The sequence below is a fragment of the Elaeis guineensis genome, chromosome 7 (genome assembly GCF_000442705.2).
Source record: "Elaeis guineensis isolate ETL-2024a chromosome 7, EG11, whole genome shotgun sequence".
Lineage (NCBI taxonomy): Eukaryota > Viridiplantae > Streptophyta > Magnoliopsida > Arecales > Arecaceae > Elaeis > Elaeis guineensis.
Window position 1 is genome coordinate 94,528,141 of NC_025999.2, and position 14,465 is coordinate 94,542,605.

The 14,465-nt window shown below is 38.8% G+C and overlaps 1 protein-coding gene across 3 annotated transcripts; it reads left to right on the top strand.

The window, feature by feature from the left end:
- Positions 1-4,589: 4,589 nt before the first annotated feature.
- Positions 4,590-14,181, top strand: LOC105048364 (RNA-binding KH domain-containing protein RCF3). Of its 3 annotated transcripts, XR_832624.4 has the most exons (9): positions 4,592-5,572; positions 6,851-7,327; positions 8,536-8,784; positions 8,938-9,198; positions 10,314-10,396; positions 10,481-10,589; positions 10,685-10,811; positions 10,987-11,146; positions 13,818-14,181. XR_832624.4 is itself a non-coding variant. In XM_010927664.4 (8 exons), exons 1-8 carry the CDS (start codon positions 4,796-4,798, stop codon positions 11,004-11,006), a joined length of 2,103 nt encoding a protein of 700 aa, XP_010925966.1. In that variant the 5' UTR covers positions 4,592-4,795; the 3' UTR covers positions 11,007-11,269. The 3 variants fall into 3 exon arrangements, 2 of the variants coding, with proteins under 2 accessions (XP_029121369.1, XP_010925966.1); XM_010927664.4 differs by lacking the exon at positions 13,818-14,181 and having other exon boundaries at positions 10,987-11,269; XM_029265536.2 differs by lacking the exons at positions 8,938-9,198; positions 13,818-14,181 and having other exon boundaries at positions 4,590-5,572; positions 10,987-11,269.
- Positions 14,182-14,465: the final 284 nt, after the last annotated feature.

Genomic DNA, 14,465 nt, shown 5'->3' on the forward strand with positions numbered 1-14,465 from the left:
ATTTCTATATATATATATATATATATATATATATATATATATATATATATATATATATATATATATATATGAAATAAAGATCTTGTCACGGGATTATGCAATTTGGGAAAAAAAAGAATTGAAATGCATCATCTACTACCAGCAGCATCTGCACAATACTCCAAATACAATTGTTGGGAGTCCCAGGTGGTAAGTATATCACAAGAGTAGACTATAACCTAGGAGGCTACTAGCATGTATTATGTTCATGAAAATACTCAAGCAAAATTTAAAGTTTTTCTGATTTTTAACCATGTTTAACGGTCCAAGGTCAAAGGGTCAAATGGTTCGGATGGTTGGGTTGACTTGCCTCACGATTTTGAACGCCTCTTGAGTAAAAGAGAGTCTCCTATCTCATATAAGGCTGTACTCCTTTTTGACTCATAATCGATATGGGACTAAAGATATCCCCTCTACATCACAATACAACTCCTCAGTCAAGAGGAAGTATGTGTGGGCAGGAGGCGATCCCATAGACGGCGTCAATATTATGGTCAAGGGTCAAGGAGTCAAATGGCTCGAATGGTTGGATTGACTCCGCATCCGCATATGTAAGGTATTATTCACTTTAGCTCATGACCATCTTTAAATTTCAGTAGGCCTTGATCATTTAAAACCTCACGGTTTTGCTCTTTAAAAGATGCCTCTTGAGGGAGAGAAGGTCTCCTGTCTCATAGAAGGCTGTACTCCCTCTTGACTCATAACTGATGTGAGACTAAAGAGGCCCTCTCTAGCATCATTTGTTCAGAATGTGGGAGTTTACATAGTAACGGCTTTCTTTGCTCTATATAAAGTGGTAAGTCATGGGGGACGAGATAAGCAGAACAAAATATAAATTTTTAAACTCTCATTTTTTTGGCTTTCTACTATTCTCTTTCTCCGACTGACTTAGGCATCGAAGGATCCCCCGTCGGATAACTTTCGGTAAAAGGATTTGTTTTGCAGATTTTCTGCCGTCCACTATTCAGGTGCAATAACTCAGCTTACTGCCGACCATCTCATCGGAGATTGACAGTAACACCATGGTTTATAACATTTTGATGGAATAGAATTCAATTTCACTATTATAACAACTAGCTTAGAACCTCGTGCGACGCACGGTACATATTTATTTTTTCAAATAATATTTTTAATCATTGAAAATATATTTTTAATCTTGGATATTGAGATGAATGCATTATTGCTATAGAAATAGTAGATGATGATGGGCGACAGCCGTCGCTGCCGACGCACAACGGCCGACACGTCGAGCCTAGGCAGCACTCCGATGATGATGTGCAACAGCCCCAGCTCTTATGATCCATTTCTGCCCACGTGATTTTCTGGACACGTGGTATCCAAAAGGCCCAACAAGATCGTACCCCCACTGTCGGTGCCGCCCATGAAGACGACCGTCGCCAACATCAACCGCTCCTTCACCACCCACAAGTCCAACCCCAAGAAGCCCCCCACCTTCACACTCCCTGCCACTATCCACCCGGCGTCCAATGACTTCAGGGTAATCTAATGTATGTTCTATTAAAGAAGTTCATCCGATGCTGATCAAGTAAATAATCATTGCAGCATGCATAAACGATATTATGCTATAACTTCAAAAAATCAAATGTGGATTCAATCATTCGCAATCAATAGAGAAATAAGCACTTCAAAACTTTCATATACCTATACCAGAGGAAATTGCTCAAATAAAAAAGTTCATCTGATGCTGATCAAGTAAATAATCACTGCAGCATGCATAAACGGTATTGTGCTATAACTTCAAAAAATCAAATGTGGATTCATTCATTCGCAATCAATAGAGAAATAAGCACTTCAAAACTTTCATATACCTATACCAGAGGAAATTGCTCAAATAAAAAATAGTCAAATAAACATTACATGATTCACCTGGTTTAGAATTGTGCTTACAGACAGAAAATTGAAGTCAAAATAGACTATTCATCATCACAATGTTCTGCCCTATCTGAAGTATTAATGGTGTCTACACATTTTTCCTCGGATATTAAACACCAATTTGGAGACTGTACAGCTCGTAACCATTTAAAATCATCCACATTGGCCCAAGTCCCTGTCTCCTCCCATAGACCATGGGGATCAGCTCACTATCATACTTTCTGTAGGGGAGCTCGGTGATGATGATCCCCGCGACAACGATGGCCTAAAAGATTAGGGCTTCGGGTGGGACGAAGGAATTTGCCATAGAGAGAGAGAAGGGAAGCACGTCCGAGAGCCTCGATCTTTTAAACCCTAGCCCCATCCGATGGTTGTCCGTTCTCCGGCTACGATTTCGGTGAGGCATCCGTGGTTTTCAGCCGATTTCATCTCCGGCGACGAAGAGCGTCCAAGATTCATCAGGTATGTACTTCTTTCGATCCCCAATTCCACCGTTCTCTCTCTCAGCCCTAAATCTAGCCAATGGAGGCCCCCAAGTCTTCTAATCCTAGCCGTTATTCATAAACCCTAGATCTTTTAAACCCTAGCCCCACCCAATGGTTGTCCGTTCTTCGACTAAGATTTTGGCGAGGCATCCGTGGTCTTCGATCGATTCCATCTAACAAAAAATAGAGGAAGAAAAAAGAAAAGGAAGAATTTGTTACCTCTTGATCGAACACAGAGGAGGAGACGTGGGACTCTTGCTGTTACATCGCCGACGATGGACGGATTTTGAAGCAGAGCAGAGTGGAGGAGACGTGGAACTCTTGCTGTTACGTCGTCGGCGATGGACGGATTTTGGAGCAGAGCAGAGTGACGAGGAGGATAATCTTTTATAGACCGTCTCTCCTGCTCTCCTGATCGAACACGACAACGTGGGACTCTTGCTCTCCTGATCGAATACGAAGGCTTCTCCACGTATTTTTTTTTTAATACTCCACGTGTCGGAGGCTTCTTTATATATATATATTAGATTAGATTATTGGGTGAAGATAGTATTTTAGAATTTCATCTAAAAAACCAAACAACTTGAAGGAAATTTCTTAAAAATATCTTTTTACAAGAAAATTATGAGAAATTAAAATAAATAGAGTGACTGGGCACAAAACTACTGGCTGCAGTTTTACTTTTCTTTCATATTACGAACTAGTCTACTTACTCGACGGTCAAAGTCTTTTTTTTTGAATAATAACTAGCCAGTCAAAGTCAAGTAAGAGGCTAGTGACAATAGGATCTATATACGCCACAAACCCCCTTCCCCGTGCGCGCCAAATTTGGCACTACCTGCTGCTCTTGGTCCTGCCAATATTAGGACTAAAATCCTCCATCAAATAATCTACTTTTACCAAAAAAAAAAAAAAAAAATCTACTTTTACCGTGGGCTCATCATCTCCTCCAATTTTCCTGTGCCAAGAAGTTGTCAATGACCATGAAGGTATCATTGGCATTTTATCGGCTCTTGATGACCTCAGACAAATCTTTCTATTGGCAATATAATAAGTAAATCTTGTCAACCTTATTGTACTATTAATGATTTTTTTCTCCCCTTTTTGTGTCCTCTCCATTTCATGTTTCATGTCTATTATGCTATTCTCCATTTGCAATTTTATTTTATTTTTTAATATGGATAGCAATAAATGCACATTTTTTTTCACACCTCTTAGCTGATTATATCATGATAATTATCCACCGATTGTGGTATATCATATCTCAATAATCACCATAAAACAAAATATCATGTATTCATGTATGATTGGATCTTAACTCTATGCGATTGTATGCTGCATATAACCACGGCTGTGTTTCAAATGTTTTTTTTGATGCTAGCAATAGAATAATCTCTATTCATGAAATCAATAACAAGCAATTGTTTCAAATGCTGAGTATCGCTGCCATGAGTGCGATTAGAGTTTTCATTGCCGACCATGATATTCAAAAGTGAATTGATGATCTGTTGGCGGTGAACAGTCTAACATTTTATTTCATTTTTGAACTTCAAAATCTAGCATATATGACAAGTGGGCCTCAAATAGAAATCTGATTTTTAATCTTTAGGGAATCTAAACCATATCCTATGTCAACTTAGGGATATATCTTCACACAAAAAATGCATGATACTTGATGTTTGCCAGTTCAGACCATGGTAATATTTTTAGAGCTCAAGTTGTCTTGTAACCAAGAAAACTTTTTTAGTTCCAAGATACGCTGAAAACACCAAATGAGATTCTTATAAATGAAGAATGCAAGTTTGTCTTCTGAATGTATCCATTCTTCTTGTATGAATCTACAAAGAATCTCGGCTAGAAGTTAAATAAGATCCTTTGTATTCAAAGAATGTTGTCGTGTTGGACACTGTATGGTTGCCCTCACTTGGTAAACGAAAAAAGAAAAATTCAATAAAACATTTGCCAAATCCATGCCCTTTATGTGCCTTGCCGAGCCTGCACGTATAAGTAGAAAACGTCTACAAATGTTGTTGGTAAAATAGCCAAGATTGTAAACTATTAATTAATAACCATCTTAATGAGTAAATGGTGACTAACCTTTTTTGCTTTACGTCCCTTCAATGGTATCAGCGTATCAGGTTGCGAAGTAAAAGGATTGCCTACGAACCTCTCTTCTTTCCCTATAAAATCTTAACGGGACTCTCATCGGTGACCTCCGCAAAACAATCTCCATCCAGCACCAGCAACCACAGCGGCGGTGAAACGAAGAGCGAAACCCAAGACACATAACGACATCTGAACTCGAAAGCAAGAAGCCAGGCAAAACCCTATCGATCTAAACGGGGTCCCAAAAATCCTAAGGAAAATAGAACAAGAAGATGGAGAGATCACGTTCGAAGAAAATATACCATTACGACCGGGACTCCAATTCCCAGAACCCTTCCCACCGCTCCAAGCCCCGCTACGATCGTGGCGGGGGAGGCGGCCCCCATCGTCGCGGAAACAACCACCGACGGGGCGGCGACCGCCGCGTCCCGCCACCTCCTCCTCCCCTTCCCCCACCGCCGCCGGCGCTGCCCTCCTTTTCCTCCGCCTCCTCCCCCAGTATCCAGGACGGGGTGGCACCGCCCAGCGCGGTCACCACCTTTTTCCGCATTCTATGCCCCGACTCGAAGGCCGTCGGCGTGATCGGCAATTCCGGGAGCACCATCAAGACCTTCCGCCAGGAGACTGGTGCGTTGATCGACGTCCACCAACTGGTCCCCGGCGACGAGGAACGGATCATTGAGACGGCGGACAACCGCCTCCGGGAACCCGACGGCCGCCCCCCGCAGTACTCCCCAGCCCAGGAGGCCCTGCTTCGGATCCACGAGCGGATTGTGGACGCGGAGTTCGAGTACAGTGGCGGCGATGAGAAGAATGAGTACGGCGGTGGTGGTGGCGGTGGCGGTGGCGGAGGAGGAGGAGAGAGGCGGAGAGATAGGAGGCGGGTGACGACGAAACTGGTGGTGCCGAGGACCCACGTCGGGTGCTTGCTGGGGAAGGGGGGAAAGATCATTGAGCAGATGAGAAACGAGACCAAGACCCACATCCGAATCTTGCCACGGGATCACTACACTCCCAACTGTGTCTTGACGTCAGAGGAAGTCGTTCAGGTAGCACCAATGCCTTCTGTTGCTTCGATGGATCTCAATTAATTGGTTGTTTCTTTGCTTTGAGCTATTTTCAACGCTTTACTTGTTTGGAAAAGCAGAGTGACCTTATAATTGAGAAATTTTAACATGTTCATCTCATGGAGTAAGATATAGATATCTGAACATGATGAACAATTATAACTATTGCATTATGGGCTCACTCAAAATACATTGGATCACATGATTCTTGACTGATTAGTGTACAACCAGGTGGAAAAAAAAAAGTCTTTTGTACAGGTGATGCTAGTTAACATAGAGAAATCTTCACAAGATTTTCGATACAACTTACAGATTATGGGTGAGGAGCGTTACTCTTTCACTGTTTAGCCTCCACGTCCACGGAAATTCACCTTTCTCTTAATTAAACATGCTTAATAGTTGTGAGGTGATTGACTACATGTTTGGAAACAATTTCAGCTGAATGTTATTAAACTTTAGAAATACAATTGTGGGGTTCTTCATTCATTTCTTTTATTTGGGCCTTTTGCCATTTCTTTCAAAAAATTTTTAAAAAATATTTTCTGGTTCCTATTTTTGAATTTTATTTTGGGTTCTTATATGTCTGAGGTACCGAGTTTACAAAATTATGTTATGGTGGAAGAATGGGGTGGAGGTGCACTTGGGGAGGTGGAGGAATTCGAGACCAATGTCCAGTCTGTATTATGGATAATTGAGGTTGGCAGGGTCATAAGAAGCTGAAGTGCTGCCCTTCCTAGTATCAACCCTTTAATAGTGTACGACACGTATGCTTGTTTAGCGCACAGAATGATTAAAATAATGGTCTTTTATCAATGGCTAATATTGTGGTTTCTCTAGGTTGTTTGTCACTAATATTCATGAATGCTTTGATGCTATGTGAGGTTTTGGGATGATGCTGAAGTATATTTAGAAGGGGAACTCCTTGGTGGACATTTGCTTGCTTGGAATGGATTTAATTGCAAAGACAATTTAGATTACTGATTTGCTACTGTTCCTGGCATGTTGGCATGACCAATCCTTCTGAACACAGCAACTATTGTATGGTATATTTTTGCATGTATGCTTTCTTAATTGATAACATGCTCCTCTGATTGTCAATTGTGGAAATTCGTTCATAAAATCAATACACCTTTATTTTTTTGTTTGCCATGAACATGTTAAACATATTCCAAGTTTATATTTTGGTGCTAGCCTAGCTCATATGTAATGGTTCATTTATTGTGAAATTGATCTTTCTCTATTTTTACACTTTCTTTACAGGTTGTTGGAGAAGGTAATTGTGTGAAGAAAGCTGTCGAAATCATCTCATTTCGTTTAAAGGAGAGCTTGCATCGTGATCGAGGAGCTTTTCGTGGGCGATTACATTCACCAGACCGTTATATTCCCTCTGATGATAAGCTTGCCAACAGTACTCAACATCTATCGGCATTGGCAGAATCTGATTTGGGATCACGATCTTCTGTGGGACAAAATAGAGTTAAAAGCAATTCCTATATTTCAGAACTGTCTGGATATGCATTTGATTCTGATGGAAATACTCTGAATGACCACCCACAGTCATTGTCGTATGAGGAACTTGTATTTCGAATTCTTTGCCCCAGTGATAAAGTTGAGAGTGTTATGGGAACACCAAATGGAATTATCAAAATGCTCCGAGCTGATATAGGCGTGGATGTGCAGGTTACTGATCCTGTACCTGGCTTAGATGAAAGAATCATTATTATCACTTCCAAAGAGGTAGTATTTTATGACATCTTTCCTTTAGTTAACTAATTGTCTAATTTTACACATAGTACTAGCTAAAATCACTTTATAATGTGATGCTCAGTGTCTAGCAAGTTCATATTATTTCAAGGTTTGTAATGGTCCGCTTTGCAAATGAGATAAGTTGGGTTTTTCCCTCTTGTATAGGGTGTTCAGATATCAAGTTGAAGGAAATTTACTTTCTTCATGATCAAAGATTATAACTAGCTCTATGTCAAGAACATCAGTCAATTATTTATGCCAACCAATCATTTCTGTCTGTTTAAGGCAAATCAATTCTTTCTGGTGCTTTTATTGAAATACTTTTCTTTTATAAATTTTTCCATCATCTATGTCAGGCATGATCTGTGTCATGGTTTTGTGCATCACAAAGATTAAGAAGTCTACTTCTTAGATGTGTATTTTGGTCTTGTTTTATGAGGGAAGAGGTCGATTGCTACATAATTATACCTCTTAATTAATGATAAACCATTTTTGATTTATATTCCTGTGAAATGTGTTGAAATGCGTTCTTTGTTACCCCCCAGATGCACAACCCAAACCCCAAATCTGAAACTGTAGGTCTGATTCAAGTCTTTGGTTGCCCCAGGGCTTGACCAACTTCAACTTAAAGTTGTGGAGAAAGTAGCTTGGTATATGAAGTGCTTAGTGCAATCCACTTTCCTTATTCTAATGTCACCCCATAATTGCCAGCTAAAAGAGAGGCTTCTGAGTAAAAATTGTGCCCTTTTCTGCATTTTATTTCATTCAGAATTTTATTGTGTTTGCCATTTATTGGAAAAATTCCTTTTAACTATCCTTTCATTTCATCTCTTGGCAACCAAACTTAGCCTTATTATTTGGTTGAAATAAATTGAACAGACTGTGCTCATATACAATAAATGGGATATATTTAGCCTTAAAATCTGTACCGAACAATTATGCTAAGCACATGCTACTTGAACAACAATTCTACATGTGTTATCAAGACAGAATGAAATGACAAACTACTCTTATAAATTTATAATAGAATCAACATTAGTTTTTTTTTTATATTTATAAATAATGTGATACTTTTTCCTAACATCGTTATTAATTTTAGCTTCCTTTCATATTAAATAGATTTTCCTGATATTTATCATTCAGTATTTGTGGATCATAATTCCTCAGTAGTATTGAGCATGTTTGTGTCTGTGCAATAGGGTCCAGATGATGATCTTTTTCCAGCTCAGGAAGCTATGTTGCATATTCAAACTCACATTGTAGATATTGGTGCCGATAAGAATAACATCATAACAACAAGGCTTCTTGTTCCAGCAACTGATATTGCATGTTTGGAGGGAAAGGATGGATCATTATCTGATATACAAAGATTGACTAGGGCCAATATACAGATCTTACCAAAAGAAGACCTTCCCCCTTGCGCATTGGAGGCTGATGAGCTTGTACAGGTTTGTGCTCAATGATCTTCAAGAAGCATGCTTGCCGTTTGCTGCGAGGCATATGGAAACTGAATTAATTTACATGTTTGGTCTTCAGATGGCCAGGGCTAATGCTGATTTAAATTCTGGTATTATGTATATAATACTGATGAGTAGTTACAGATTGTAGGGGAGATAAGAGCAGCCCGAAATGCTCTTGTCCAGATTACTGCAAGGTTGCGCAGTTATGTGCATCGTGACATCTCTGCACCAAAGCACATGCTTCCACCATCTATCTCCACCCCAAGCCATGTTGGTAGCATTGCTGGACATGAATCTAGCTCTCCTATTAAAGCTTCAACTCGTGAAGCTTATCCTGGAAGTGATTCTGCAATGGCAATCTATCAAAATATGCATAGTGCAACAACTGCATGGCAACCAAAGGTAGCATTAATTGATATTCACGCAACATTCTGGCCTTGACTCTTTATATTGCTTCTCTCTTTTGCTCACAACTGCACAATATGCAACATATTTGAAAAGCAATCTGTTTGTGTATGTGCATGTGTGTATGCATGGAGAAGCATTTGATGTATATCATTGTTTAGACTTTAGAATGCTTTTTTTAACCTTTTCTTTACTCGGACTTTGATTGTTCAAAATCACAGAGAACAAAACATTCCAGGTATATATTGTGGTTTAAAATACTTATTTTAGCCTTTTCTTTGTGCAAAATTTTCTTGTTCATAATCACAAAGATCAAATGAGTTAGTTTAATTAGATGGTTATGAACTAAGCTCTTTGGCTCTAAGAAATATCTCCTAAAACAAATACTCAATTGCACTTCTGGAAGCCAGCTTTATTTTTTTACCTTTGGAACCCACTAAAACTGCATGTGGTCCAACGATCCTGCACAACTGGTTATGCCCTTCGAATGCAAAAGTAAAATATGATAATGAATAAAAACACTGATTTTTCATGCAATAAATAATAATACTGCCTATTTTACAACTAATTTGACTTTATGCAAAGATGGTCCATCATTGATGCTACTTTGCCATACTGCAAACTCAGATATCAAACTTCCATTGCATTTTTCCCTTGAAACTCTTGTCCACCATGTGTCCTCTTATGTAATCTACCATGCCTTACATGACCATTTTAGCAATCTTTCTTAGTCTTGTGGAATTTCTTAAAAAACACTATCTACCTTCATGATTACTTTATATTCTTTCCTGAAATCCTACTTGTAGGGCATATGTGCTAGTTGTGTCGATTATTTCTTCCCTTATACCATTTTATGATTTACACTAATGTACATGTTTTTCCTTTAATACAAGACTTAATCCTGAATTCTGATGGTTGCCTAGAGCCCTAGACAATGTGTGAAAACACAAGCAGTGAGATTTTCTTTGTGGTCAAAAATAGATTTTGTGATATGGAAGAGGGCTCTTCAAATTTTTCACTTCCGAATTGCTGTCCTGGAGTTGTAGGCAGTTGTTCTTTGGTATTAAATGCCTATCAACCATTCTACATAAATGTACAATTTTGGATGCTAGGACACTGGAGGATGTGCAAATGGAACATCTGAGCAGGAAGAGAGCAATATTAATGATGAAGGGAGGCAGAGTGGTGTGAAAAGGTAGCTACAGCCTTTTTATTTTCGTTTATGATTTGAAATTTTGATTTGTTTGCATGTTTGCTTATATTTTTGTTTGGCCATCAGATTCAATGTACCGTTAGTCACCAGAAGCATGCTGGAAGTTATAATACCCACACATGCAGTTCCAAGCCTGATATTCAGATCAGGAAGCAAACTTGCTCAGATCAGTGAGGTGATGTTAGTACTGATATTGTTCTATCACTGAAAAGAATGATGAGATTATGTGGCCCCTAAATTCTTCTCTGGAATATCATTCGATTGATCCAGATGTCTGGAGCGACTGTCACCCTTACTGATGATAGACCTGAATTTTCTGAAAAAGTGGTTCAAATATCAGGAAGTCCAGAGCAGGCTGAGAGAGCCCAGAGCCTTCTCCAGGGATTTGTACTAAGCAGTAACCTCTCCCTCCCTCCCTCCCTTCTCTCTTCTCTCTCATGCATGCATGCGCATGCTCACTCACTAGCACTTGTTTCTTCTCTATTACTTCACAGATCCTTTGATTGTTACGCTTTGGACACTTGTTTCCTAACATTATGAATATAACTTTTCTTTTTATTTTCAAAAATCAGCACAACATGTCATTCCTTGAAGCTAATCTATAGTACTGCGATGCTGAAGCTTACTGCCTGCTGAGCAGCGATACCTTTTTTTGGCACTTCTCACTGTTTAAGTTGTCTTCTGGATCCTTCACAGAGAATGAGTGGAATGTTTTCCAAGGGTTGTATAAAGGTATGTGGGGCTTTATTGTAGTTTAAAGACTATGAAAATTGGTTTCTCTGGCTACTTTTTTAAATGGGAAGCATGCAAGTCAATACATGGATCTATAACAGCAGATTTACAGTTTCTTGAAAATTTAATTGCTTGGATTTTCCTTGCCTTTCCAAACTTGAGATCTAGTTAGACTCTCACAATTAGGTCTCAACTCCAATCTCATTTACAAGATATCCATAATTGCAGCTGTTCTCTGTGATGTATCCTTAAGCTTGTGTTTCATTCATTGCAGTAGCCACACAGATCTTGATTTATCCTTCAAGTAGTTACTATTATTTTTATAATTGTTGGACTTATGAAAATCTGCCAACTAACCAAAACAACCATGAGGAAAAGAGTAATGATGGAGTCTCATGCTCGGCTTGTGTTCAAGGGGGTAATCTATAACTCTTTGAAAAGTTCTTCCATAAAGCAATACTCAAAGAACCTAACATCTAAACTGAAACTACTTTCTCATTCATTGTAAATATTTTGTTGGGAAACCGAAATGAAATGCTAGGTTTTTGTTCAACGATTTGTGGAGACAGAGATGTGTACTCTGTTCCAATAGTAGGTTATTTGAGGGGTTAAGTTATAACAGTGAAGTATATGTTATGTTTCAGTCTTTCAGATAATTGTTTTGATGGATTGCTGTTATTATGTAATTCTCCTAGGCCATATTAAAAATAGGAGGTTCTAGTTTATAATGTTCTCTTATTTCTAGGAAGGCTAGAATTTTGTGTGCTAAAGAATGATCTGAGCTATAAATAGGTTTGGAAGCTGGAGTTGACTAGCCTGCCTTTGATAAATATGGCTGTTTATGGTTAATCCTTTGAGAAAATAAGCTGGATGGCTTTCATGCCCACTCAGAAGGTTGTAACCTGATATAGATTGGTCCCTATGGTGGGGAGCATAAGAACTGATAGAATTTATGTAAATGTAACATCTCTGTTGAACTCATGTTGGGTTGTATGTTGGAAGTTTGCTAGATAAGTTGAGTGTGGGACTTAATGTTTCTCCCTTCTGGAACCTTAAAAGATATGCAAGTTAAACATGTAACCAAACTATCTTGGCCTTTATCGGAGCACATAATGGCCGGTAGCTGCATGCTTGTGATGAAAAGCCAAATCAGGTATTTGTTACATTCAAGTGGCTTAACTTGCATCAAATAGACACGTGACACTGTACCCTTCAATTACATGCTTCATGCAGACTGCTATTTGAGCATTTAAATATGTCAGTTGCCTCTCCATCATCATAAAAAGTGCAAAAGTTGACCTGCTAGTTTAGCTTTCTATGCCTCTATATGGTGAATCAATCTGTAGACAGTCTCCATATTCAGCAATCATCTTCATAAGAGCAAACACATGGAAATATTCTCTTTAGATATATGCAATACACCTTTTAGTAACGCTTCTATTATGTATTTAATATCTGATTATTCTAAATCCCAGACTTGGAGATTATTTTATTATGCAATACACCTAATCTATGATGGCAATGATAATGACAATGTCCACAGTATTATATTGAGTAATCCTTGAATTGTTCATGACTCTGATTGACCAAATGATTCTTGCTATCATACTATTTACAAAATCATTTTGTAACTGATGAACGCCATGAGAAGTCATTAATTAGCAGTTATTTCTGTATAATATTGTTAGTTTTGCATCACCATTCCTTTTCTTTGCATAGCTGAGACGTATATGATCATTTTTTAAATTGCCTTTCTTGTCTTTTATAAGCACCAAAAAAACCATTTTAAAATATATCAAGTATATTCAGACTATTGATGGATTTTCTGTATTTTTCTGAAATACTCTCAGTTTCATCAAATCCAAGTTGTATGGTTATTTGTTAACAGGAATTCAGGAAAAAAATCCACCAAGATATAAAGATCCAGTTTTTTGGGCGGCGATCATAATTTTTTTCATGATTTTTAGAAACTTCTCAAATTATTTACATGTCTCCAAAATATTTCTGAATGCTTAACTATTCATGAATGATTCAATGGCATAAATTTCATGACAATGCGTGAACCAAGGAATGCCGTATCGGGCCGAACCGTTCGATACGGGATGTGTCGAACCATCTCGGCGGAGATCCGAGACGGTTCCGGCATACAAAATGGCACGTGCCAGTGCTGGAGAAGAAAAAGAGAGAAAGAGAGAGAAATAGAGAGAGAGGGAGGAAGGAAGAAAAAGAGGAAGGAAAATCCATCGGAGGGCAGCCATGGCTGTCGGGCGGCGGAAAGGACTCCCGCGGCTCCCTATTTCTTCCTCCCTCCCTCTCTCTCTCTCTCTTTCTCTCTTTTTTTTCCCCGATTCGTCCGTGTTTTTCTTCGTCAGTTCGCCTCGATTCGAAACGAAATAGAGGCATGCCGTACCATACCATTGGCCAGTCGATTCGACCACAGGTACCGGTTTCGCCGACCTTGCGGTGAACTATTCATTATTTGTGAAAAATCCTGTGAATTATTTCTTATATACTCACATAGACTTGTTAAAGTTCTCACTTCATTGGTGCTGCCTTTCTCATGCTTGTTTTTCCAGACTATACAGTCATTGGTCTTCTCATATTTTTTTATTGTTTGATTTTACAAGTACCTTATGAACAATCTTTCTTTTTTCATGTCTGTTTACCTCAGATCGTGCCCTGTGAACTCATGAGGGGCTGGTTGTCCAAACTATCTGCGGACCCTTTGTTTGCTTAATGCCAAGCCAGCCCCAAACAACAATGGCTTCCATGCATAGAATACTCCAAATATGACCGCAGAGAAAAGTATTTCATAAGAATCTGAAATGAATCAATGGATATTATTCCTCATTTCATGCATTGAAGTGTAACAAAAATGTTCTCAGCCATGAAAGGAGGGTGAACATATAAACCACCAATTCTTTTTTAGGTTGGGTGCATCGGTAGAAAATGACATATGGTAATGTGGTGCTTCATGAAATTATTTTCGTGAGCATCAGATTGGAACTCGTATCCACTGGATCAAGTGTAAGTCAGATTTTTTTTTTTTTTTTTGATAAAGTGGAGATGTTCATACAACTCTAGCATGAATATATCTAGTAAAATCAAAGTAAAAAATCTCACAAAAGGTTAAAGGGATCTCTCCTACGTTGCTCGGCTATAAAAGGAGCCATCCAGTCAACGGCGTTGTTGGCCTTGCGATATATATGACAAATGTCGATGGAGAGATAGTCCATCATCATATTTCAAATGTCATGAAACAGTGGGTGTAGCATCGCCCTCGGCAGTTGGTTTCGAAATCAAGCAATCACAGTGGTTG